Here is a 25,826-nt window from a genome sequence, read left to right on the forward strand (position 1 = left end):
TTTTTTCCAGCTCTCAGGTAAGTTTATAGTTGTCCTTTCAACTATTAAAAAAATTCGGAAGTGATCCAGGATGCTGTCCACACAAAGGAACCTAAAAAGAAAATTGAAACACTTAATAAAACTAACAAAAAAATAATATTAGAACTATAAACAGTAAAAAAATTTCAATAAATTACCATTCAACATCATCGTCAATTTTGAATCTTAAAGTGCAAACCTTCTCTCTGAAACTCAATGTAGAGAAGTTTAAGAACTTGTAATTAAACTTCTCAAACATCAGTTTAGGCCATTTATTATTTTCCGTTTCAGTAATTTGCAAATCCCTGAAAAATTGTAGGTGCAAACAGTGAAAAAACCGTATCAAATAACGCGGGTAGAGGAAATTAAAAAATTAGTGCAAAAAGCTAAAATATGCAGAGAATGATTTGATAAAAAAAAAAAACACAAAAACATTCAAATAGCAAACATTACGGTGCAAAGAGAAAGTTTGAAGAGGCGGACCAGTTTCCTTATTATTGGTTTATTATTATTTTTTTATTTCATTTTCTTTTCCCTGAAGCTTCTTCTCCAAGACCTTCTTCCTATTTTCTTGAACATGATTAAAATATAATGACAAATGTGGCTAGAGTTTATGTTGTTTTATAATAGCAACTAGAGTAATAATCAAAAGCATGGTTATCAAACTCTCGAGTTAACTCTTAAACTCTTACGAGTTTACATTTTTAGACATGGTTTCTGAGTTAACTCGGAAGTAAACTCTGCAGAATTAATTGTGAAATCGGTAGGATAGTGTAGAATCGCAAGTTTAAAGCAATTCTACGAGTTTGAAAGGTAAAAAATTAAGAAAAACAAGGTTATATAGTCTTTTTTTATTATATATTTAATGAAATGCATCAAAATTAATGACAATAATTCAAATATTTATGTTTTACAATATTTATTTTTATGAACTATATATCTATAAATTTTATTTATTTAAAGTTATATAATTTTGTAAACTTATTTGAATTAAGATATTATTTATATAGTATTTTTTATCTGAAATAAACTCTTACGAGTTTACGAGTTGAGTGTACGAGTCGAGTTTACTCGATTCTGACGAGTTTACGTAAACTCGTGAGTTTGATAACCTTGATGAAAAGAATGAAAAGTGATAAAATCTTGGATAGCATTTAAAAACAACATCATGCATCTATTGAAAATGGCAAGAAGATGATACATGTCGATCTTTGAATGCTACTGCCTGAACTATGAAGAGAGCAAGAAGACGAGAAAGACTGGACTACGAAAGATTTTATTTTTCATTCCTATAAACCATAACTTTCCCTGAATAGGTTGGAAAAAGATTATTTGTAATCTTATTTCTTATAAACGGTAATTTTATTTTTTTACATTAGTTTTTTAGGAGTTGGTGTTTTAATATTTTTATATATGTTTTTATTACCATCATTTGGAATTTTAACTAGAATAAGAATTAAATATTTTTTTATTTTAAATTATTATAAAAAAAAAAGATTATTTGTAATTAAGTTAAATTTTGAACTATTTTTTTCGTACAGTTTTAGGAAAATCGTATAAAATATGTTATCCCACAAACATTTATATTATAATTTAATGTGAAATTTCTTTAGTAATATTTATTACGAAAATGTTTTAAATGGCTTTTATAAAATATAACAATTAAATATTTTATAATTTAGTTTATAATAAAATACAATTTTTTTAAATACTTTAATGAGAAAATAACATATTTAATATATATATTTATTACAAAAAGAACATATACACTATTACTTTTCACAATTTTATATTTCTTAATTTGTATTTTTAAATTTTTTTCACTTTTTTCTACTAATCTTTTTTAATATTTTGTATTCTTGATCAAACATAGTTGGATTTTCGTAATACTCAATTTAAAAAAATGAGCATTATTTCTATACACACATCCAATACTCAATTAATATAAATATTTTTTATTAAAACAGAAATGTCCAAAATAATTGGGAGAGTGGGATGTTTACTGGCTTAGTTTCAACACACCAAGAGGGGGTGAATTGGTGAAATTTAAAAATCAGTGTCTTTTTAAAATCTTTTTCGTGAAGTAATGAACTTTCAAAAGTTTCTTGAATCTCAAAGAAAAAGATAAATCAAGTACAGTGGAAAATAATTGACTGTGCAGAATATAAACTCGACTTGAAATGTAAAGAATTCAGGGATAGAACATTCAAACGCAGTTTTTATACTGGTTCGACTAAACTGCCTACATTCAGTGTCCTTCCTGTACCCGGAAGCAAATGCACTATAATGGTCAAAGTTTTTACAACAAGGTTTCTATAGAGACCTCTACGTCAAAATATAAAACACATCTCTAACCCTCTAACCAAAATATAGGCATACAACACACAAAGCACAACAGCAAGATATCCCGTCTCCTAGAGTCTTTGTCAACTTTGAACAATCCTCGAAGTCTCCAGAACGCAGCACATCCTCTTCCTGTAATCACAACAGGGCAGCCACAATCTTCACAAGATTGAGAGAAGTAGTTAATCACATTCCAGTACACCTCAATGTGTAGTATGATCAATATATCTTTCAGCACAAAATTTTTGCTCTTCAAGCAATCACCAAAGAACGATCTCCACGGTCTTCTTGATGAATTCTTGAAGCTAAGCATGTTCTGCAAATCTGAAAAGAATCAATGAAAGTGTTAAATTCTCAAAAGTCTTTTTCAGAAACCAAACACGCATCTATTTATAGTTTATCAGAATACAAACGCTCTTGTAATTGATTATGCTACTAATACAGTAGACTAAACACAGTCAGACAAAACAGTTATAATAAATAACATCAATCAGACCCATTAAATTGATTACGCATTTAATTCAGTTGACTCACATTAAATGCTTAGTCAAAGAAACAAAATATAGTCGTTATACTTCACAAGCTATAAAAGATCTTCAAAACATAACTAACTAAGTCAAATGGCTTGCGAACATAGTCGACTAAGTAACACTTAGATGCAGTTTTGAAAAAACTTTCTTTGCAGAACAGTTCACAACACACTTTGAAAAAGTTTGTGCAAAGCCACGAGTTTTAATCGACTCACTTCATAATGAAGTCGATTTAAAAGTGTTGTTTTGTCACACAATATAAGTTCAGAAAAAGGTTTAAACGAATATAATCTAACCAAGGTTTAAAAAACTACCAAATAATAATAAACGAATAAGGGGTAGTAATGTTGAACTCGCGTACCATCACCGCAAAAAATATTGTCTCCGACAGAAAAATAACGGTCATCCACCCTTGCACCAAGATCTTTACCGTCATCATCCTTAACCTGCTGTTTCATCCTTTCTTCGTCCAATTCTTCTAACTTAGAAACAAAATTCATGTATAATCAATTCTTGTTCTTTAACATGTAAAAAACTTTGCCTTTAAAACTAAATGTCCTTTAAAATTTAGTATTTTCTTTTTTAAATCCAACACCAAAATTTTCAAATATTACTTTGACAATAGGATAACAAAATTCTTCTTTTGACACAATAACATCACTAACAACTTGTATAATAACAAAACAAATTCATTCAAAGAATCGAAAAATAAACTTAAATGCAACAAATAAACAATAAAAATACTAATTATTGTCTTATCCAAAATACTTCTAATAACAATAACAATGTCACCTACTTTGACATTTATGCAATGTAACAATTGTGGAAATTTTGTTATCCGACAATTAAAATTTGGATTACAATCAACAAAATGATAAAAAAAACACAACTGAAACATTAACAATCACAAAACTAGTCATACATCATCGTATAATATTAACAAAATCAATTACAATGACAAGTAAATACGAATGTTTACCTGCAATAAGTACACGCATCTAACAACATAGAAGTGACTTCTACTTTTTTCATTCTTCAATATGAAACACTGCACAAGTTCCCCACCAAATAATAATAAACTAAACTACCCCATTATATTTACCTATATTCTATAAGTTGTCCACAATGTTAAAAGAAATATGCAAAAAAAAAACAAAATTCAACTTAGGTCATACAAAAATCACCAAAATTCTCCGTATTACCATACAAACGCACATATCTTGTTGTCATGACTACATTCACTAACTTCACGACTTTTATCCATTGTTAAACCCTAAAGAGGATGTTAGAGTTCAATGCAGAGGGCTCCTACCTTTTTTCCTCTACTTCGTAAAAATAAAGCGAGCACAACAACAATGGACAAACACTAGAATGACAGGTCTCAATGGTTCAAGCACAATCGAAAACGAAAGCGCGCCATTCGATTTGTCTCGTTTTTCAATCCTCTGTTTTCCACTAAAAAATAGGATAATGATACTTTGACAACATTTTTTTTACGTTTTAACATCATTTACATGTCATTTTCCTATTGGTCCAAAATTACTCCACAATCAATAATAATAATCATAAACACCATCATACACCAATCACAGAATGGCACATATGGTATTAAAATGTTGTCAAAATATCATTATACATATAATTTAAAAATTGATTTGGAATTTGATACATCACCTGTATCAAAATGTTGTCAAATACTGTTGTTAAAATATTGCTTTTTTGACATGTTATATTGAGATGTTTCTTCACACTATCATAAAAGAAAGACAAACTAGAGTACCGCAAACTTACTATTATCACGTTGCTGAATATCATACTATTTTAGGCTGGATGATTTTTTCACAAGATTTCTTCTTGTCGTCTGTCACATGTATAGTCCATTTTGGTATCGGTGTGGATTGGGGAATAGCTTCAACTCTTTGTCCAGCATAGTCCAAGTGACCAGCACACAAATTGTTAATTTAGTGTAGTTTTATGATGACACTCTGCGGAGTATGCAGTGGAAGAAACAATTACATGTGCAGAATGGGAAAATGTAAAACCAGAAATGAGCATGTGAAGGCAATGCTTATTTCATTCATTACATGCACAATAGTTCCTGAATCATAGAGCATGTGAGGGCAATGCTTATTCAATATCAGAAATAATCTTTGAGTACAAAAAAAACAAATTGGGAGCCAGTGGCAATAAATATAATGAATACTATTTCACTAACGGGTGAATATCATCTGGTGCACGTCTTGAGCTACTAAGACCATAAGCAAGTAGCGCCGACAAAATAAGTTATTAAGCACACAACATATTGTCGTTTTTTTAAGTATCACACACTCCAATGTAAGCTCCCTAGGCCAGGTTTCAAAGAGTTTCTCCATACGAAACAAGTTTTCCCATAATCATTCATAGACTTTCAACCAAAGATACTCTATTTTGTGATTGGCAAGTTGGACCTCTCTTTATAGATTCCAGTCAGTGGCTTTCAGTGTCAAAATTCACCAAGCAAATACCAGACATGCTCATAATTTTGGTTATCTAATACTTTCAGAGAGTGCAACTATGTATACTACTGTTTATTTCATGTTTAAGAGTAACAACTAACAAAATAGAAGAATAGCAAACTTTGCAGCACTGAGGCTGGCTTTTTGGAGGAGATGAAGATAGTTCATCTTTCAAAAGAATTTCACAAATGAAGCATTTTTCATGTTAAGAGCCAACTCTCCTAAACTCTTACATTATGTCCCAAGTACTCGTATGGATATATTTCATCTTTAAAATGCTAAATTGTGTACAAATGCACCCAATTGTACCACTGAAAAGTTCTGATAAATCAATGCAAAATACATGAGCAATAGTTGTTTTGCACCAAAGCGTAACTTTGACTTCATGCCCTTAGTATTGGACATGCTTATTTAGTTCATCCAAGATTAATTAAGTACCTTGATGCATGCTTGTTTTGAACGACTTATGCTTTGGAATCAAAGACATATTTAGTTAAGAGTAAACCCAGAGTATATGAGTACAATTTTATGGAAAAACGAGTTGTCATTGTTTAAGGTGAAAAAATGAAGATTACATCTTATCAGAATTCAGAAATTGCATGGTTTAGGTATCATGCAAGAGATGTAGAGCTTGAGGCGGATATTGCATATAGAATTCAAGCATGTAGATGAAGTTCAGTAAACTGTTATAACATTATTTGTGATCAGAAACTTCTATCAAACCCGAAGGAAAATTATCCAGAACTTCACAAGCAATAATGCTATGTAGAAAATAACTATCAAAACAAGTACAATAATTCTACAATTGATTTAAGAAAGTGTCTATTCCATGTTCTAATTTGAAACCTACAGCTCTCTCTGCAACACTTTTTTCTGCTTCCATTAGGGTCTTTCTTGTCATTTCAATTTCTGCCATAAGCCTCTTTATTTCCTTCTCTAAATCATCCACATGCTTCTTGACCTTTGTCATTTCGTAAACATTCTGCTTATAATTTTTTATATCTAAAGCAGATTTAACATTAGATTCCAGCCAATTCAAATCAAATCCAAAAAGACTTTGCTTCATCCCATAATTGTTCTAGATGGTACTGAGTTTCACTGTTCATATCCTTCACCTGTGTAGTCCTAAGAAAATGAAGAAGTCGACCTAAACATGAGAATGCTGTTTCAGTATACTTGCCACTTCTCTTTTCTTGACTTACAATGAGTAAGGGATGTTCTAAACATGCTTTTTCTAATAATGGAACATACTCTAAATTCAATCTTGGAAATGATCTCATGAACATACTGTGGAAAAAAGGATTACCCACGTCATTACGAGGGTAATCATCCACCTTGACTACAGGTTGATATTGATATGGTTCACTGTCATACACGTACTTGATAACAAAAAAAACCAACTTCAACCACAAGGGTATCTTCCAGAATAAACCCATTCATTTCATTGACTTCATTGAAAATCTCAAAAGAATTGAAACTGCATAAAGAATTATGATAACTAAACTCAAATTCACGTCCTGAAAAATTCACACGTGTTAGCGGTTTCGGATTAATCATAATAAACTCAATAACGTCGAAACAAATAAACTAGATTCTTCTAAGCAAAATCTCTATTTTGTAGTTATCCAAAAACTGATATAAAACTGTATATAAGTTTAAATGTACTGTCATAAAAATGTCAAAAACGGTTTTCCGTATGTCTTTCTCATATTTTTGCTTATGCTGTTGTATTAGTTAAATTAACTTACTACTGAACTCTATCTCTGTCTCTCTATATGAATGTATTTCTTTTCTCTATCTTTAACAATCTCTTCTCCTAATTTTTAAAATAATTATCATGAAATACTATAAAAGTGATTTTCAAATACATTACAAAATCTACTTCAACAAAAAAAACCAGAAACAAAATTAAGAAAGATTAAAAGTATGAAAAATACCTTGTTTTATAGTCAGTTTGTCATCAAGCTGGTTAATTACAGACAAAATGAAATTTACATTTTTTTTCCAGCTCTCAGGTAAATTTATACTTTTCCTTTCAACTACTAAAGAAATTGCGAGGTGATTGTGAATGCTCCCAACTGCGGTAATAACAAGGTACCTAAAAAGCAAATGGAAACATTTAATAAAACTAACATAACAAATAAAATAAGAATTTCAATGAAGTACCATTCAACATCATCATCCATTTTGAATAATTGGGAGTGAATCTTGTCATTGAGATTCAATTTAGAGAAATTGAAGTTCTTGGTAATCCTCTCAAACATCAGTTTAGGCCATTTGTTATTCTTCATTTTAGTAACTTGCAAATCAAATCTTAACCTGAAAGAGGTGCAACAAGCCATTAATCGTGGAAGGTGCAAAAAACAAGTGTAAAAGGTGTGTGAAGTAGTAAACAAGGTGTCAAATAATGTAGTGCAGGAAATTAAAAAGTTGGTGTAAAAAGCTGAAATGTGATTCTAAACCTAGAGAAGAAAGTGTGTGTGGAATATAAAGCTGGAAATAGTAGAGTGATTTGATAAAAACAAAAAAACAAAAAGTAGAGCCTTTCTTAAACATACATTTCTGATAAAACCTACATTTCGAATCAAAACCTAATAACAAATGTGAATAAAATGAAATAGATCAAACCCTCAGAAAATAATCTTATTTTGAGAGATCAATTGTGTAAAAAATGTGTATCTCCATACCTTGTCTATTGGGATTTTTTTATACCATTACGCTGCATTCAGAGTGTAACAAAAACAAAAAAACTTAAACAAAAAAAAAAATGAGAACTTACCACATGAAAAGATGAAAAGAAGGCGAGATCAATACCAGATTATGAAAGAAAATAACACAGATGCACGATGGAGAAGAAAGAAGATGAAAAGCTTTATAGTATTATATTTCAATTTATAGTATTTATATATAGATGCCTCTTTTATATACAAATAAAAATTATTTTTTCAAAATAATTTTTAAGCATACTTACTGAAGAAAATATTTATTTTTATTATTTATATTTATACGAAGGTTCATCATTTCAATATCTATTTTTCTTTTTTAATTTTCTTTTGATAAATAATTTCTTAAAATTAATATAATTATCTTATAATTTTTTTATTTAAGTGATATTTTTTTAAATTTAATCATTTTTTAATTTTACCTTTTTTATTTTACTATTTTGAAAAAAATAATAATTTTTTAAAATAACATAATTATCTATAATACAAAAATTACTTATAAAATAAAATTAAAATAATATAGTTATTTTAGAATTATAATATTTATTATTATTATATAAAAATAAGCATACAAAGTGGTATCATATGTGATTTGCCTACAAATATATAATCATTTTTTAAATATTTTAATTTGTATTGTAACTAGTCTTATATTCGTCTGGACATACGGGTTAATTACTCTGAATTTTTATTATTATTATTGAAAATAAATTCAATACATTGTGCTATATATTTAAATGAATTTAATAATAAATTTCAAATAAATAATAATTAGTATTAATGTATTTCAATTCTTCCCTAAACAATATCATACGTTACAAAATTATTATATTATAGTGAATAAAATTTATTAACATAATTGTAGTGATAAAATTATAATTATGATAGTAATTTAAAAAAATAAAATTAAATCTATAAAAAATATTAAAATAATATTTAACAATAAAAGTAAGCAATAAATAAAAATATTAAATGTGTGTTATAAAAACAATTTATAAATTGAATAAAGAAAAATAAATGTATAATTAAATATATGATAAGATGAAAAATATCTTAAAGATCTAAAAATAAATTTTAAATAACCATTGAAAAATAATAAAAATTATTTTAACAAATAGAAGTTTTACAAATGAAACAAAAATTAATAATAAGAGATTGAGAATATAAGTTTTTTATATTATATAATAAACAAAAAATATAAATGGGAAAGAAGACGAGTATTATGTGATAATTACAAAAGACATCAATTGAAGGCAAACAAATACAAAGAAAAAAAGGATAAGTTAATGTTAAAAGAAGGGTTAAATATATTTTTAGTCCCTATATTTTGGGGCGATTTTGGTTTTAGTCCATTTTCAAACTATGGTACAATTTAGTCCTTCAACTTTAGAAAACTCTGGTTTTAGTCTTTTTTACCAATTTTTTTTTAACTTTATTTGTTGTTTCAAGCACGTTTCTTAGTTAACATTGAAGCAAAAATGTGTCAAACAGTATAAACAATCCAAATGCTATAATGAAACATGTTTAAAACAACAAATAAAGTTAAAAAAAAATTGGTAAAAAGACTAAAACCAGAGTTTTCTAAAGTTGAAGGACTAAATTGTACCATAGTTTGAAAATGAACTAAAACCAAAATCGCCCCAAAGTATAGGGACTAAAAACATATTTAACCCTTAAAAGAATTAAATATAAAGTTTCATAAATCATCATATATTACATTTCATCCTCGATCAAGTAGACATCCTAAGAATATCATTAAGATCTAGACTTAATCATCCAAATACATGTATGGATGTCGAGCTATGGCAGATTATGCACTTATGATGGTCTCTACTGTTCTATAGAGTAATTGTCAATGGGTTTCACCCTATCACACCCACAAGTTTAGTCAATTTTGTGTCTTAGGCCAATGTAAAACACCTAAACTAGTACCTCCAGCTACTCTCATCACATGCCTCAACCTTCTCTACTAGAGAATGGGTGACCATTAAAGTGTCACGATAACCCCAAGACTGAACTCTTATATTCATACATCTGATACTTGAAACAACCATTGAGAATTTCTTCCTTGGAATTCTTTTCCAATCACATTTACCCACATATATAACCTCACATAAACCCCATCATATAATTCCATAAATATTACTAAAAGTCATCAAAGTACTAAAACCAGTTTAAGCTCGACATGAAACAATAGAACAAAATGCATAACCAAAACCGACAATAGGACACCCAAGCTAGGAACTTGGCACCCAACGCCAACATCACTAGAAGAGTGGCGCTTAGTGCCAAAGATATCGCTCAACAAACCCAAAAATGGGTCTCTAGTTTGGCAACACTAAGCATCACTCAAGGCCGCTCAACGCCATATCAGATTATAGCAACCTATTTTTCTGATTTTGGTGCACCTAAGACCTATCCAAATGACCAATTTGGATTCTTTAACACTAAGATTGATACGAAAACATGTTTATAAATAAAAATGAAGTACCACATTGCTCATTTGGTTAGAAACAAGATGCACTAAACCAACCCAACCACTCAAAAACCATTATAACCAATTCTACACTTTATAAATCAAAATTTAGCAAACTAAGAGTCTAAACAAGTCATAATTAAATCAAAAACAAACATCAAACCTCCAGTTTTAACACAGACGTACTCCTTTAGATTTTCACTAGTTAAAACTCTTAAAATGAACAAAACTCACTTATTAGCTACTTAAAAACTCAATAGCATATTTTTTTTTTTATTAACTATAAGTCTAGATAAGTTTTAAATGACCCTAAAATAGACCCAAAAATACAATTTCTCCTATTTGACCATTACATCAACTTATCACCTATCAAAACTCTTTTTTTAGATCAAAAATCAACCTATAACTTAGTTTATTCTCTACTTCCCTATACCACATCAGTTGTTTTATACAGTTTACACTCCAAAACAACAACATTCAAAAGATCATACAAGTACCAATTCACAATCATTCATAGTGAAGCACACTTATCAAAACACAATTATAATCAATCAAACATATTAAGATGTGGGTTTTAAGCCTAACTCAACCCCACAAAACCGGCTTGTAAGGTGAGGTTTGCACCTCACTTATATATTATAAATTGGCTTTATCTCTAGCCGATGTGAGACTTCCAACACACCCCGATAGCGTGCGTGATAGTAGAAATTGGGTGGTCCAATAGCGGCCCGACAATGGGTGGAATAGAAATGTCCAAGAAACAAGAAATATCCCTAGGATAGGTTTTGACCATGGCTTTGACACCATATTAGAAAGTGAGTTTAAGGCCTAATTCAACCCCCCCACAAAACCGGCTTATAAGGTGAGGTTTGCACCTCACTTATATATTATAAATTGGCCTTATCTCTAGTCGATGTGGGACTTCCAACAAAACATCAACCTTACAACCTAGTAACCACAATCCATACTTAGTAACTTAAAAATAAAGAAATCATTAGTTTCTCTTACTTGTTAGAAGATTAAACAACTCTAAAGAACCTCAAACAACTCCCACAAATCAAAGGAAACTAATTGTGCCTACAAACAACAAAATCATGATCAAGGTATGCCGTTAGAACCATTAATCAGTAAAGAGCCTTATAGAAGACTCAAACTTAACATGCAAAACAAATAAGACTGGCATGCAAGAAAAAATGAAACTAACCAAAGAAATGAGCAGAAAATCAACTTACTCTATTGAAAAAATCAATTGGTTAGATATGAAGATTTCACCATTGTAATCACTCAAGTGGTTTTCTAATATTCAAACAAATAAACACAGGACAAGAACTCATAAAGAAAAGTTAAAGAACTCTATAATAGTGGTTTTTAGATAAGTTATACATTTTAAAACAATGAAACTTGTTTAAAAGAAACTATTTATATTAAAATCTTCTAATATTAAAATAATCAAATCTCGTTATTTTTAAACTATTATGACTCTAAAATACAATTTTCTAAGTATTTGTACCAAACTATCTTTCTCAAATATATTCTAACAAGTAAGAAATGATTAAAAAATATATTAAAAACATATAAAAGTACATTTACGTTTTATAGAATAAAAGAAATAACTTTTAATTCTATAACGAATGCTTTCATATTTTAAAATTATGCTTTTCTTTATGTTTATGATATTTGTTTTTCTCTCTTATTTATACCTTTTCTCTTATTTTTATTGTAAAACAATCAATTATTAGTATAATTCACGAAACTTAGATTCTTCCTACCTCATTTTGTATTTTAAGCTAAAAAAGTTTTTTTTTATATATAAATAGAACTGTTTAAAACATGATAAATGTCATTTCATATGAAAAGTTTATTTATTCTTTACACTTATCAGTCTATTAGCTCGTCACAAGATAATACGAGTTGTATTTTGTGGCTCATGTTATATAAACATATTAGTCCGTTTTGATTCATTTTTCAATATATATATAGTTTTTTTTAGATTTTTTTTAATATTATTATACTTTTATGATTACTCTTTACTTGATTATACAATATAATTTTATTGATTTTTTTTAATGTATTAAGTACTCAAATATTTATATTTTTTAATTGAATATTTATCTCTAATTCTTTCTTACGACGATATCTTCTTTTCTATCTTATTTATGTGTCTTCATATGTTAAGAAAGAAATATAAAATTATGTTATTAATATAAAACGATTTTTATTGTTTTGATTAATTGCACTATCACTTTCATATTAACTATAAAACCTCGTTTTTTGACATAAACTTAATTAAGCAAAATTAGAAGAAAAAATCATGTTTGTGTCATGAAATTAACAAAAAAATCAAATGACAAAAATAATCAACATTTAATCAAAAAAATAAAATATAATTTTTTTTTATGTGAGAAAATAAATTATTTTTCTAATTTTGAATGAACCAAATCATGTGCACCCAAAATTAATTAAACAAAAAAATATTTAATTGTTTTCTGGACAATCGTGTTTGGAAAAAGGTAGCTGGGAGAGCCAAGAATAAAACAATTGCTGTTCTCTTTTCGTTATATCAACAAACACTATGCAAGCACTGTATTCATATTGCAGTCTTCAAGTGCCCAGCTTCTCGATTACTGCAACTCCTCCAAAGTTTGCATCTTTTGTGTCCACCTTGAGCCCCTCCAAGGCTGGAACTAGATTGTGTTTGCCTTTTGGTTGTGGGAGTTACAAGCCCATTACAAGGAGTCTGTGGGATGGGTTTGAGGTGCAGTATGCATCCTCCGATGGAGAAAGTGGTGATGGATTTTACATGAGAAGATGTGTGGAGCTTGCAAGGAACGCTATTGGGTATACCAGCCCCAATCCATTGGTGGGATGTGTTATTGTAAAGAATGGGATAGTTGTTGGAGAAGGGTTCCACCCTAAAGCAGGGCGACCGCATGCTGAGGTACCTACCTTCCCTCTCTTTCACCCTCTGCTATCTAAATTACTGTATGAAAAAAAAAAAATGTATGTTCATTAAAGACACGTTTGACTGTGCTCTTTTGTGGTCTTATTCCTGATTTCATTGATTTGGTATTTCAAACTGGTGATAAGGGATAAGCCCAAGCAAGGTTTTAAATTGCACATGTGCTCATGTTTGTTTTGTTTCTTGATATTCTGAAAATTATCGAACAAAGGATATTATTGTATTGAGATAGCGTTGCAGTTGAGGACATAAATAAACCTTGAGGTTGCGGCCAAAATTATGGTAGAAGGTCACCTACTGTTTTGCAAAATCTTGGTCCTTTGATATTACTGGAAAGTAGGCACGTTGGGGCTGATGTTGCCACAACGGTTGCAGAGACCCCCGAAAACCTTAATGTTGTGGGCGAAATTGCTGTCATGAACAACTGTTTGAAACATTGAACCTTAGTTGAATACAAATGGTAGCTTTTGTAAGAAAAAAAAGGAGATATTCTGGTGAACATGTTTTGATTGTGAGATGTTACTGTTTCTTAGCCATTAGATAAGACCTTGTGTTTGTGAGTATGTTGAGTTGGGGAGATGAGATTGTCAGGTGTTTGCTCTGAGAGATGCTGGTGATTTGGCACAAAATGCGACTGCTTATGTGAGCTTGGAACCTTGTAACCATTTTGGTAGGACTCCACCTTGTACTGAAGCTCTAATTAAAGCCAAAGTGAAAAAGGTTGTTGTTGGGATGGTGGATCCAAATCCCATAGTTGCCTTCAAAGGGGTGGAAAGATTGAGAGATGCAGGAATTGAAGTTGTTGTGGGTGTAGAGGAAGAGTTGTGCAAGAGCCTCAANGAGCCTTACATTCATCGNATGTTGACGGGAAANCCTTTCCTTANTTTGAGGTAATTCAACTCTCCCTTTGTCTTTTGACACTCTCACATGATTTTCCTAACAATTCGTGTATNACTGTTCTTTGGANGCATTTTGGAGNTTGGTTGATCNGCATGTGTTTTAATTCTTTCATAAATATCACCTCACAGCCTAGCCTGTACTTGCATTGCAGATATTCTCTTTCTGTCAATGGAAACTTTTTGAACTTGCTTGGGAATGGAGCTGCAGACTGTGGTGGTTACTATTCAAGGCTATTACAGGAATATGATGCAGTGGTAATGTCTTCTTCCTTTTTCACTGGAAACTTTAAAGTACCTGCATCTAAAGAACCTGGAGCCAACCAACCAATTCGGATTGTAATACATAAAGATCCTAGTTCTTTAAATCAAATTCTATCATCTATCAATGACATCACAAGCAAAATCATAATCTTTACTGAAAATAAAGCCGGAACAGCTCCAGAAGTGGCTCAACAAGGAATTGAAACTGTAGCTCTGGATCAAATAAATCTGGATGTGATCTTGGATTATTGTAATCGTCAAGGATTATGCAGTGTTCTATTAGATATTAGAGGAAGTTTCAGTGAGTTTGAAGTGCTTGTTATGGAGGCTATGGAGAAGAACTATATTAATAAATTTATCACAGAAATTTTGCCTGTTTGGAACAAACGTACTGAGCCAGATCCTCTACAGACATTGAAGGGCTTAGAGCAAGGAATGAAAGTGCTAAATTTGAAGTCGAAGACCTCTGATCAGAGTGTTGTAATTGAGGGATATTTTAAATCTGAGTAAATGGAGCCATAGGTGCTACAACTTCCATTTAGCAATATTTCAGTGTCATGGTTTTTCCAAGGCATTGTTTGCTGTAGGCTAACTTAAAAGAGCAGTTAATGTATTTTGCTGGTGGAAACTCGAGGGTATTGTAACCAATGATTTTTGTTTTCATTTATTTCTAGGCTAACATTTTTTTTAGCTTTCCAGTTTTTGCATGTATGCAAATACATTGACTTGAAATTTAAAAGAGGTTGGACCAGTCTTATGTTACCTTGAAGTTGGTCTGCGTGTTTCATGTGCCATATAAGCACTTTGAAATAATGTGGACGTGGCAGGTTTTAACATGAGAAAGTAGATTATTTGGTTTGAGCTTTCTTGTGCATTGTTTCTCTGAGACTAAAATAACACTTTATGTGATTCAAATTAACTTTGATAAATTGTTATAATGAATGAAGGTATAGAAATCTGGATCGATACTTATCTTTTGGGAGAATGGAGTAAAATTTGTTTGTTGTGGTTCTGTAAAATGACTAATTATGCAAGGATTAATTTTATTTTTGGATCTCAGTGCAATGATAAAGTTGCCTCACTGTTTCATTATGGCTGCAAGAACTTCACATGGTGCCTTCTAAATACTGTTTGATTGAGGAAATGATTTGTATTGTAGAGGTCTACACAAAAAGGGAACCAAGGGAAGCCCGTGAAAATATTGCAGAAGCTTTAAAAGTAAAAAATTCTCCTATTATTAGTGTGAAGTGAACCTGCTGAATTTGTATGTCTTTTAAAGATTCTTACACAACTGCTTTTCCAACCAAACAATAATGGGATGCCAGCGAGCAACAACAAAAAAGAAGACAGCCCTTCAAAGTCTACAAATCAAATAGACAACTTTGGCAGAAAAGACACTGTCCTGATTCATAAACAGTGTAAATTTCCAACAGTGATTCAATAATGAGTGGTTGAAACAAAACTGTTAAAGTGCAAATTCAGAAGCTAATTCAAGGTGCATTCCACAGGTCCACCAAAATAAACAAAATATTTTGTATGTACACATTGACACCCATAACATAATTACTTCCAAACTTTTACATAAATCAATACTCTAAAATATAAATGATGGAAAGAAAAGCACTGTCACAATTACTTTCACAAAACTGGTGGAAGCCCAAGTAACACTTAAAGATGGATAACTCTGGAATCCAAGCAGAGTGCAACTACTACCAACCAAAATTAAAAAATGTTGGAAAGAGACAATGTTGTGCTGATTCTGTTCTGCCTGATAACTACTCCCACAACTGTGGTTATAAAGTTCGTCTTGTAAACCAATATATACAAAAAAGTTGCATGTGTTCGAAGATTTCTTGAAGAAACCGACAAGTGTCTGAAACACCCCCTCCCTCTTTGTGTTGGGTCGGCATGGATGTTCATTTAGTTCTATGATTTGATTGATTGAGAATTAATCTAAACTTCAACAATTTTCTTTTTTTCATTTATGGAGGATCAAACGTGGGGAGTTAAAAGTTGTTGTTCACAACTGAGTGTTGGAGTGCCAAGCAAGATCTGTTTTTGTCTGGTGCAAACCATTGGGTTTAGGACACCAAAATGGTGTTCATTTTTTACTGTCTTGTATCATCAACCCAAAATATTAAGGACCATGATGCTACTATCAATCTTGAATTTTAGTGTCTCAATTTCTGCATCCACTTTATATCCATATCTGTTAATCTATCCCTCATCACTTTCTTCTATGCCTTAGCTATCTCTTCTTTCTCAATGTATATATACATAGAGCTTTCATTTAGCTTTCAATTTTGCACGTAAGTTACTTTTAAACAAATTATAATGAATTTCAGAAGAGTTTGCTCAGGTTCTTGTTGTTGATCTTTTACTGGTAGGTTATCTATAAGATAAAATTTATGATTTTAAGAACTTTATCGATTTGGAACAGAAAGACGTTTGCCCTTTTAATTACCACAAACTAGTGTTCTATTTTTTGTCCATGTAACCTATGCAACTGTCGCATAACCTAATTAAAATTTAGTTATTCCGTGCTCAAAGTTTGCGTACCCTGTAGTTGCACACTCAATCAATGTATAATCATTAAACCAATCAATAGATATTAACACACCTTTTAGATGCTCGGATTCGACTAATTCAACTTATTTTATGTGCAAAACACCCTTCTCGATTACAATTTTGGTTTCTCAATTTCAGATAAAAGGAAACAAAGAAACACTACAGATGCAGATCCATAATAAGACAAAGGGTTGCGGGGAGAGAGTAGCAGCCGAAACATTATAAGGGAGTAATGGTCACATTCATGTCATTGATAGTGCTGACAAGTGAATCCACCGTTTATTCATCCTCGTATCATTCTATTACACTACAGTTCAAACTGCTAAAACAAAACTGACTCAGCAAGATGTTCCTATACAGGACTACCCAAAAATTTATGGTTGATCCTTGTTGCTGTCCAATTTGCCCACCTGGTTTTCTTGAGATTCTATCTTTGATCCCAAAATATACCCTTTCACCATGCTCTGTGCTGAAAGTATTTGCTTCTTGATCTGCCATTAAGAAAAATATAGCATCAGAAACAATAGAAAAGGAGCTTCCTGTAGAATTCAAATACAACATCTTCCATCAAGAAAATTAAATCGAAGTTAAATCATCTGAAGCAAAATATAGAAGGAAAACAAGAAACCAATGTCAAGTATAAATGAATTCCCAAATGATCAAGTAACTCGGCAAATAGCAGAAAGCCACTCAATTGCATTAGATTTTGCCTTCTTCTCATCAGATTCAAGTCTGAACTCATCCCCTCGTCCCTTCCATCTTTAAGAAATAATCGATATCAAATCATAAAATGTTTATGGAAGAACCAAAAATGTAGCGACAACTTTCAAGGGGCCAATATCCCAATGAACCAATCTGTACTGTCTGCTTTACAATGAGAATAGAACATCTATCAGACGGTCAGTAGATATTTATTGGAGTAGAAGCCCCCAGAAAAGGACTGTCGTATAACGCAACTAACTGTGGCAGTTAAGGAAAACTTTAGATGGCAGCAGTGCCAAAAACAAAGTTAAATTGGTCTCTGCTTGTTTCCATCGGGCCAATCATTCGGACAGACGTGAAAGTGAGGCAGGAGCTACAAAATTTGTAACCTCAAAGCTGTCCCATCAAGGTTAGAGATTATTCAATGTTACTTTAGACGGTATCAACATCCTGATTACTACTACTGGTGAAGATATTCTACATAGTATGTAGAACCTCTCTAGTTTTGAAGGGCACCTATATATTTAACTGCAAGGCTATAGCTTCTAATCCATCAAAGAAACTCCTACTTAGGACATTATCTTATGGCTCATGATTCTGCTATACAGGAATGCAAGTTCAGGAACGCCCCTTTATGTCATTTGTCTACATCTAATTGCAATTTTACAAGAGGCAAACTAATGTAAATTTACTCATCACAAATGAGAAAAATCTTATAAATCTTTTGTCTCATCACATTTAACATAAAAAAATAGAGTTGGTACCAAGGCACGAAACCACTATACAGGTAAATAAACATATTAGGATATTGTTCTCTACTTCTCCCACCATAGTGATACACTTACCTAATCAACTTGATCTGAGACCTAAGAAATAAATATACTAATTAATGCCCCAGCTGTTATCATCTAAGTAAATACAATTTGCATACTTCTTATAGCATCCTATCAGCTAAATCTGTGTTTTCCTATAAGAATGCTATGGATTATTTAGTTTGAGAAAATGTTTTTGTTTCAATTCTTTGCTTTTCATTTTTTATTATAAAAATGTCACATTATTTTCACTCTACTTCCCATTTTCAAAAGCTTGGATACGAAACAGTGAAAACAACTTTTTTTCTCAAACAAAAGGAAAAATATTTGAAAATAGAAAACAAATTAAAATAACGTGGTGCTTTTGTAATTAAAAGTGAAAAATGGAAAAGCATTTTCTCAAAACAAAAATCGTTCGTAAGCTTTTCAAAAGCTTTCAAGTTTATACCTTTGGCGTTGTTACAGTAAAGCCAACGCAATAGCAGATCAAGTACTGTGCCATATTCTTATTTCCTGACACAATTTCCGGAGGACACAAGGATGTATTGGATTTGTGTTTCTTTACACTATTCTTGTTATAGTAAATAGCTTTAGAGGCACAGATCAGATAGAACTGAGCACAGTAAAACAGTTATGTTCTGCACTCATTAGTTCCACCCTTTTTAGTCAAACCCAAATGTACAACTTTTAACTCCTCAAGCAGTTCTATTTTGAAAAGCATCATAGAAGGAAACTTATGTTATGTTCCATCTAGTTTCAACATGTCTTACAAATGCTACCATGGATTCAAAATTGCCCAAGAATTACAACTAAAGTGGCCACAAAGTCTTTCTGAGGGCTGTTAGTTCCCACTTCCCTCTGTCAAATCCAACCCAAGCTACTTTGCTTGCAGTTTAGCCTATCATCCCCTTGCTACACAAGGTTTTATTATACCTTCGAATTCACAACAACAAAAAGTCGTAACTTTCTAAGAAGGAACAATTAATGAGTTTTTTCATCAGCAGTGTTAAGTTTGCATAAACTAATCTAATTTTAACCTATAAAAAGCTGTTTTTTCTCTCTAGAAGTGCGTATAGCAAAGTTAATTCAAACAAACCCTTCATCAAACTTTGCAAACAGAACGAAAACCAATAGGCAAAGCCAACTCCAAACAATGAAGGACGGTAATTGAGCATTGCAACAGATACTAAAAGCGTAAAAACAAATTGAAAACGGTAAATCGACATAGAGAAAACCCACCTAGGAATTTAAAATATAATGTAACACCCGTGTTGGACATGGAAGAAAACGTAAAAAAAAAAATAACTTGAGAGAAAAGGAAGAAACTTACAGGGTCGAGAGCATTGGGTTGAGGACCGTAATCAGCTGTTAGGAGAAAATAGGAAGCAGTAACAGTGGTCACAATCGTTAGCCTTCTCACCAGCTTCTCTGTTCTTGGATTCATGAGACTCATCGCTGATGATTTTCACTTCAAATCAAACACTACAATTATGGGTTGAATTGAAGCTTCAAGTTTCCCCAAACCTATTTCAATTCAGAGTTTCTTCTATGAGACTGTCTTTTAAGAAAAAACATAATATTTTACTTCATTCAAGATTAAATTCAGGTTCAATTAAATTTAAAATTCTTTTCTTTTTTATTTAAATTTTTTATATTATTTACTATTTTTATTACTGAATGATTTCGTTGCAATTTTATTTTGATATAGTGTGCATGGAAAAAATTTAATGTTTAATATAAGACATATTGTGTAATGTAAAATATATTGTATAAAAGGTAGTCATATATTTTATGATTTTTATGTGGTCATCGTATCTTATGATAAAATAAATATTATTACCAGTATCTTTTTATCGATCATCCCTAAAATGAAAGTAAACAAAAGTTAGTTATTTATTATTTTATATTAATTATAATATCTCACAAAGTTATTTATTATTTTATATTAATTATAATATCTCATCAATTTTTTAATATGTAAAAAAATCATGGGATAAAATCAAAATAAAAATATTCATATTTATAATAAATTTTAATTTTAATTAATTGCTCAAATTTATGATAATCAATTTATAATTATTAATTTTTAAAATGTCAAAATTTAAATTAAAATAAAAGATAATTAAAAATGTATACAATATTCTTTTAATTTGTTATAATAAGTATGTAAGAGTATATAAAATTGTATTTTAGAACTGATAACGTGTTTGAAATAATGTGATTCGATTATTTTATTGATAAAAGTCTAAAGTATAAATAAAATTCTTATACACAATTTTTATTATCTTAAAATCATATTATGTTTCTAAACTCATTTTCTCTAGAACTATTTTCTTTTTTTAGAGTTTTTAATTGGCCATTCAATTGTTTGAGGATCAAAGATTCTTAAGATGATCCTTGAGATGAATTCTTCACTTCTATCCAATCGATTTTTTCAATAGAATAAGTTGTTTTTTGTCATTTTTTAGTTTGGATATTCTTCTTCGCATGTGGACTATTTTAGTTCGCATGTGGTGTTTGAGTCTTCTATAAGATTATCTGCTAATGGTATATCCTGATCGTGTTTGTGTTGTTCTTAGGGGAAAATAACATTTTATATGCATAAGGAGATGTTTATAGGTTTCTCAAGTTGATTGATTGTCTTTCAGGTAAAGAAAGTTAATTGCATTTGTTTATAAGTTATATATGTCTTGAAATTTATGTTTTGCACGATTGAGTGATACAATGATGTTAAATTTGTCAGAATTTGGTTTCTGTTGGATGTTTGTATGTTGTTTGTATTGATTGAATTATTGTTCAATTAAAGAATTTAGAATGTGATCAATTGAGCAAGTTGGTATGTGCCCTGACATTAAAAGTTGTCTTTGACCAGAGTACTAAGTAGGAAATACCAATTTGATCCTTTGAATAAGTTCCTTTTTCCCAAATCATAGATATTAATGTGTTGAAATCTGATACAACGTTGAGCGGTAACAAGATGACGCTGGGTGTCAATTCATTGTGCAAATCTTGTACCGTTGAGCATCGAAAAATACGAATGCTTTGACGTTGAACGGTAGAAGAGCATTCTGAGTGTCATTTTTCACTATAGGTCCAAAGCAGTTTTGGTTCCAGGGCATTAAGCGGTAGAAGTGTGTCGCTAAGCATGACGTTTTTGTGAGAAGAATGACGTTGAACGCTAGGATTGTTGCTAGGTGCAACCTCCAACGAAAGGTTTGGAGTTGAGGGCCACCTTTGAGTGCTAATTTGTATGATGTAACTTTCTTATGGTCTAACTTGTTTGAGATAGATTTATTATGGTTTTACGTATGTTTAAGATACTATGATGTTTTTATTGATGGAGAACATTGTTGTGAGTATGTGTGTTAAATGTTGTGAAAAAGGAGAAGTTTCTTGTGGTGATTTTCAGTAAGGTGTGTATTGATATATGGATTCCATATTGGGAGTTATCATGTCAATCTAATAACCATCAAATCTCAATTAGAGAAAGGTGAGGTATGTGATGAGAGGAACATGAGGTCCTAGTTTAGGAGATTTACCTTGGCCAAATATGTTAATGGACTAACCTTATGTGTGGTAGGGTGAAAATGCAATGACTATGTAGAGCAGTAGATTTCACCAAAGTCTAATATCGAAATACATTTATCTGAATATTCGAGTCTAGTATGAGTATTTGTATGTGCTGGATGGTTGATTTGAATGATTTACATGTGTTAATATCTCTATACGTATTTTATCATTGTCCTTTTTGCACATTAGCTTATCACTTCCTTTATGTTTGTTTGTCTATGTGTTTTCTTGTTTACAATAATTACTTTAATAGTGTGAGCATGTAAGAAAGTACAGATCCATATGTATAATATGTGGATTTAGCTATTTTGAAAAATTTCTTTCATGAGCACTATATCAGTAACATATACACGTAAAGATATTACTTTTGTCAAATATTTTCAAATATATTAAAATTGTTCGTCAATATTATTTCCTGTGAGAGTTAATTCAAGCATATAAACTGATATATCATAATGTGCTTAGAAAATACTTAACCAGTTCATATAATTTATATATATATATATATATATATATAAGTTAAACTTCAAAATAATTATTATTTATTAGATTTTGTAGGTGTACAGGTGTTAAGCCAAAAAGTTTGTAAAGCTGTTTCATTTTTAACAATTTTCTACCTTTTTTGTTTCTGTGTTGTGCAAACTGTCAGAGGCTATAACTCTTATAAATAAAGAGTTATGCTTTGTTTATTTTTGATTCAATAAGATACAGTTTTATTCAGAGTGAAAACACGTTACCTTTTTCTCCTCTCTTGTGTGCCTAATCCTTTATGGTATCAAGAGCAAGGTTCGAAACCTGTGAGTGTGAGTGGAGTGCGAGATTTCTTCAGAGTGCATCTTGAGGCCATCAAGAAGTGAGATATCTTGAGTCTTCAAGAAGTGTAGAAGAAGAACATCTGGGTGGATAAGAGTGCAAGGAGGAGACTACGATGGAGTTATGGCTGGACTAGGAGGAATACCGCAAGGGTCTTATCCAATCTTTGATGGAAAAGGTTTTGATGAATGGCAAATCAAGATGAACACCATTTTTGGCTTCCAGGATATTGCGGATGTGGTGTTTGAAGGGTTGCCTGAGTTAAGCACCAAGGCATCTGAGGAAGAGAAGATAAACTTCAAGACTCAGCAAAAACTGGATAATAAGGCTCGGTTTATCTTCTATCAGTGTGTTGGACCGAGAGTGTTTCACAGAATTTCAAAGGCTAAAACAACAAAAGAGATATGGGAAATCTTGCTGAATACGTATGGAGATGGAAACAAAACCAAGAAAGTGAAGATGCAAGCGTTAAGGTGACAATTTGAAAGTCTAGTTATGAAGGAGAGTGATACCGTGGCTGATTATTTCGATAAGGTGCAAGAACATGTGAGTGCTATGCGGGCGTGCATGGATACAGTTACGGATCAATACATCGTTGAGAAGATCCTAAGAAGTTTGCCACCGAGGTTCGACCATATTGTGATAATGATAGAAGAGACGCGTGACTTGGAGACCATGGAGGTAGAAGAGCTGCAACATTCGTTGGAGGCTCATGAACACAAATGGAAGGAACGCAGGCATTGTCAAGAACAAATCTTGCAAGGCAGATCCTAGATTCATGGAAAGGGAAAAAGGTCCAAGAAGTTTGTCAAAAAAAAGCAGAAGAAGGGTCAAGAACAGCAAGAGAAGGACTCCAATGACTCTGAAAAACAAAAGAGTCACAAGTCAGATCAAGAAAAAGGCTGGAAGTTTGACAAGAAGAAGGTTAGATGTTTTAATTGCCAAAAACTTGGACATTTTGCAAAGGATTGATGAAAGGGTGAAGGTGAGAAGAATAAACCCAAGAGCCAAGCCAATCTTGCACAAGACAACACATCTGACTCAGAAGCAGTGATGTTGATGGCAAGAACAAACGAAGATGAACTAGAGGAGGCGTCTTGGTACCTTGATTCAGGGTGCTCGACTCACATGACTGGAAGAAGAGATTGGTTTGTCAAGATGAAGGAGGTTTTGAATGGCAAAATCAGATTTGCCGATGATAGGAGTTTGATTGCAGAGGGGTCTGGTCGGATTGTGCTACGAGATGAAAATGAGAGAGAAGTGGTGATAGATGAAGTACTGTTCGTTCGAGGACTCAAAACAAATTTACTGAATTTGGGACAGCTATTACAGAAAGGTTTTGCAATGAAGATGGAGAATAATTATCTTAGTATTTTCCATCAGAGCAAAAGAATGGTTATTAAGGCAAGTTTGTCTCAAAATAGAACCTTCCGTGTGATAATGAAGGCTGTGAGGCATCAATGTTTTAATGCAGCAGGAAAGTCAATCGAGTGGTTGTGGCATCTACGTTTTGGACACCTAAATTTTAGAGATTTGTTTCGGATGAGTCAACGTTCTATGGTGAGTGGTTTGCCTTTGGTTAACATTCCAGAATCTGTATGTCATGAATGTGTTCAGTGCAAACAAACAAGAGGGCAATTTCAGAGTTTTGTGCTTCAAAAGAGAACAGAAAGATTGGAGGTTGTATATTCAGATGTATGTGGACCCATCCAAACTGAAACTCCAGGAGGCAGTAGATACTTTGTGCCTTTTGTTGATGATTGGACTAGAAAAGCATGGGCTTATCTAATTAAAAGAAAGAGTGAAGTTCTTGAGGTGTTTAAAAGATTCAAAACCTTGGTTGAAAGGCAGAGTGACAAGAAGCTCAAAGTGTTAAGAACGGATGAAGGGGGTGAGTACATCTCAGCAGAATTCCAGACCTATTGTGAAAAGGAAGGAATAATGCATGAGTTGACTCCTCCTTACACACCAGAGCACAATGGCACAACATAAAGAAAGAATCGCACCATAGTGAATATGGTAAGGTGCATGTTGAAGAGCAAAGAGCTACCACAATTTTTATGGGGAGAAGTAGTGTTGGCTGCAACATATATTTTGAACAGAACGCCCACTAAAAGATTGAAGGATATTAGCCCAGAGGAAGCTTGGAGTAAGATCAAGCCAAATGTGGAGCACTTGAGAGTATTTGGCTCCGTCTGCTTCAAACACATGCCAGACCAGTTGAGGAGAAAGCTGGATGATAAGGGAGTGCCACGGATTTTGGTTGGCTATCATCCAACTGGTGGATATAAGTTGTACAATCCAAAAACTAGGGAAGCTACGATTAGTAGAGATGTGGCAGCTGATGAGGAAAGAGTGTGGGATTGGAAGACTATACAGAGAAAGAGTATAACTCTTCGGGAGGTGAATGTAATCCAGTAGAAGAGAAGTCTCCTAAGCAAGAAAGGAATCAAAGAAGATCATCTAGAACGTCACAGCTGCCTTCACATTTGAAGGACTATGATTTGTTCTATGATGTTGCAGTAACTTCAAAAGGGAACCTGATCCATTATGCTCTTGTTGTTGAAGCTAAACCAGTGACATTTGAGCAAGCAGCTGCAGATGATAAGTGGGTGAAATCTATGCAGGAGGAGATTGATTCCATAGAGAAGAATCAT

General features: G+C 31.8%; 2 protein-coding genes across 2 annotated transcripts; one reads left to right on the forward strand and one right to left on the reverse strand.

Moving 5' to 3' along the window:
- Window positions 1-13,093: 13,093 nt before the first annotated feature.
- LOC106773009 (riboflavin biosynthesis protein PYRD, chloroplastic) lies at window positions 13,094-15,473 on the forward strand. The gene is made up of 3 exons (XM_014659670.2): window positions 13,094-13,523; window positions 14,136-14,434; window positions 14,596-15,473. The coding sequence occupies exons 1-3, from the start codon at window positions 13,158-13,160 to the stop codon at window positions 15,212-15,214; spliced, it is 1,284 nt and encodes a 427-aa protein (XP_014515156.1). The 5' UTR covers window positions 13,094-13,157; the 3' UTR covers window positions 15,215-15,473.
- Window positions 15,474-17,477: 2,004 nt separating this feature from the next.
- Window positions 17,478-20,343, reverse strand: LOC106773871. Its single transcript, XM_014660633.2, has 2 exons — window positions 20,117-20,343; window positions 17,478-17,763 (listed from the first exon to the last, which is right to left on the reverse strand). Exons 1-2 carry the CDS (start codon window positions 20,237-20,239, stop codon window positions 17,647-17,649), a joined length of 240 nt encoding a protein of 79 aa, XP_014516119.1. The 5' UTR covers window positions 20,240-20,343; the 3' UTR covers window positions 17,478-17,646.
- Window positions 20,344-25,826: the final 5,483 nt, after the last annotated feature.

Source organism: Vigna radiata, chromosome 9, assembly GCF_000741045.1.
Source record: "Vigna radiata var. radiata cultivar VC1973A chromosome 9, Vradiata_ver6, whole genome shotgun sequence".
In the NCBI taxonomy this organism is placed as follows: Eukaryota; Viridiplantae; Streptophyta; class Magnoliopsida; order Fabales; family Fabaceae; genus Vigna; species Vigna radiata.

Excerpts from the sequence above, each read along its gene's own strand:
- LOC106773871 (XM_014660633.2), bottom strand. The coding sequence starts at position 20,239 with ATGAGTCTCATGAATCCAAGAACAGAGAAGCTGGTGAGAAGGCTAACG. Across the intron at positions 17,764-20,116 it reads AACCCAATGCTCTCGACCCT|ATCAAGAAGCAAATACTTTC; the intron begins GTAAGTTTCTTC and ends TCTTAATGGCAG.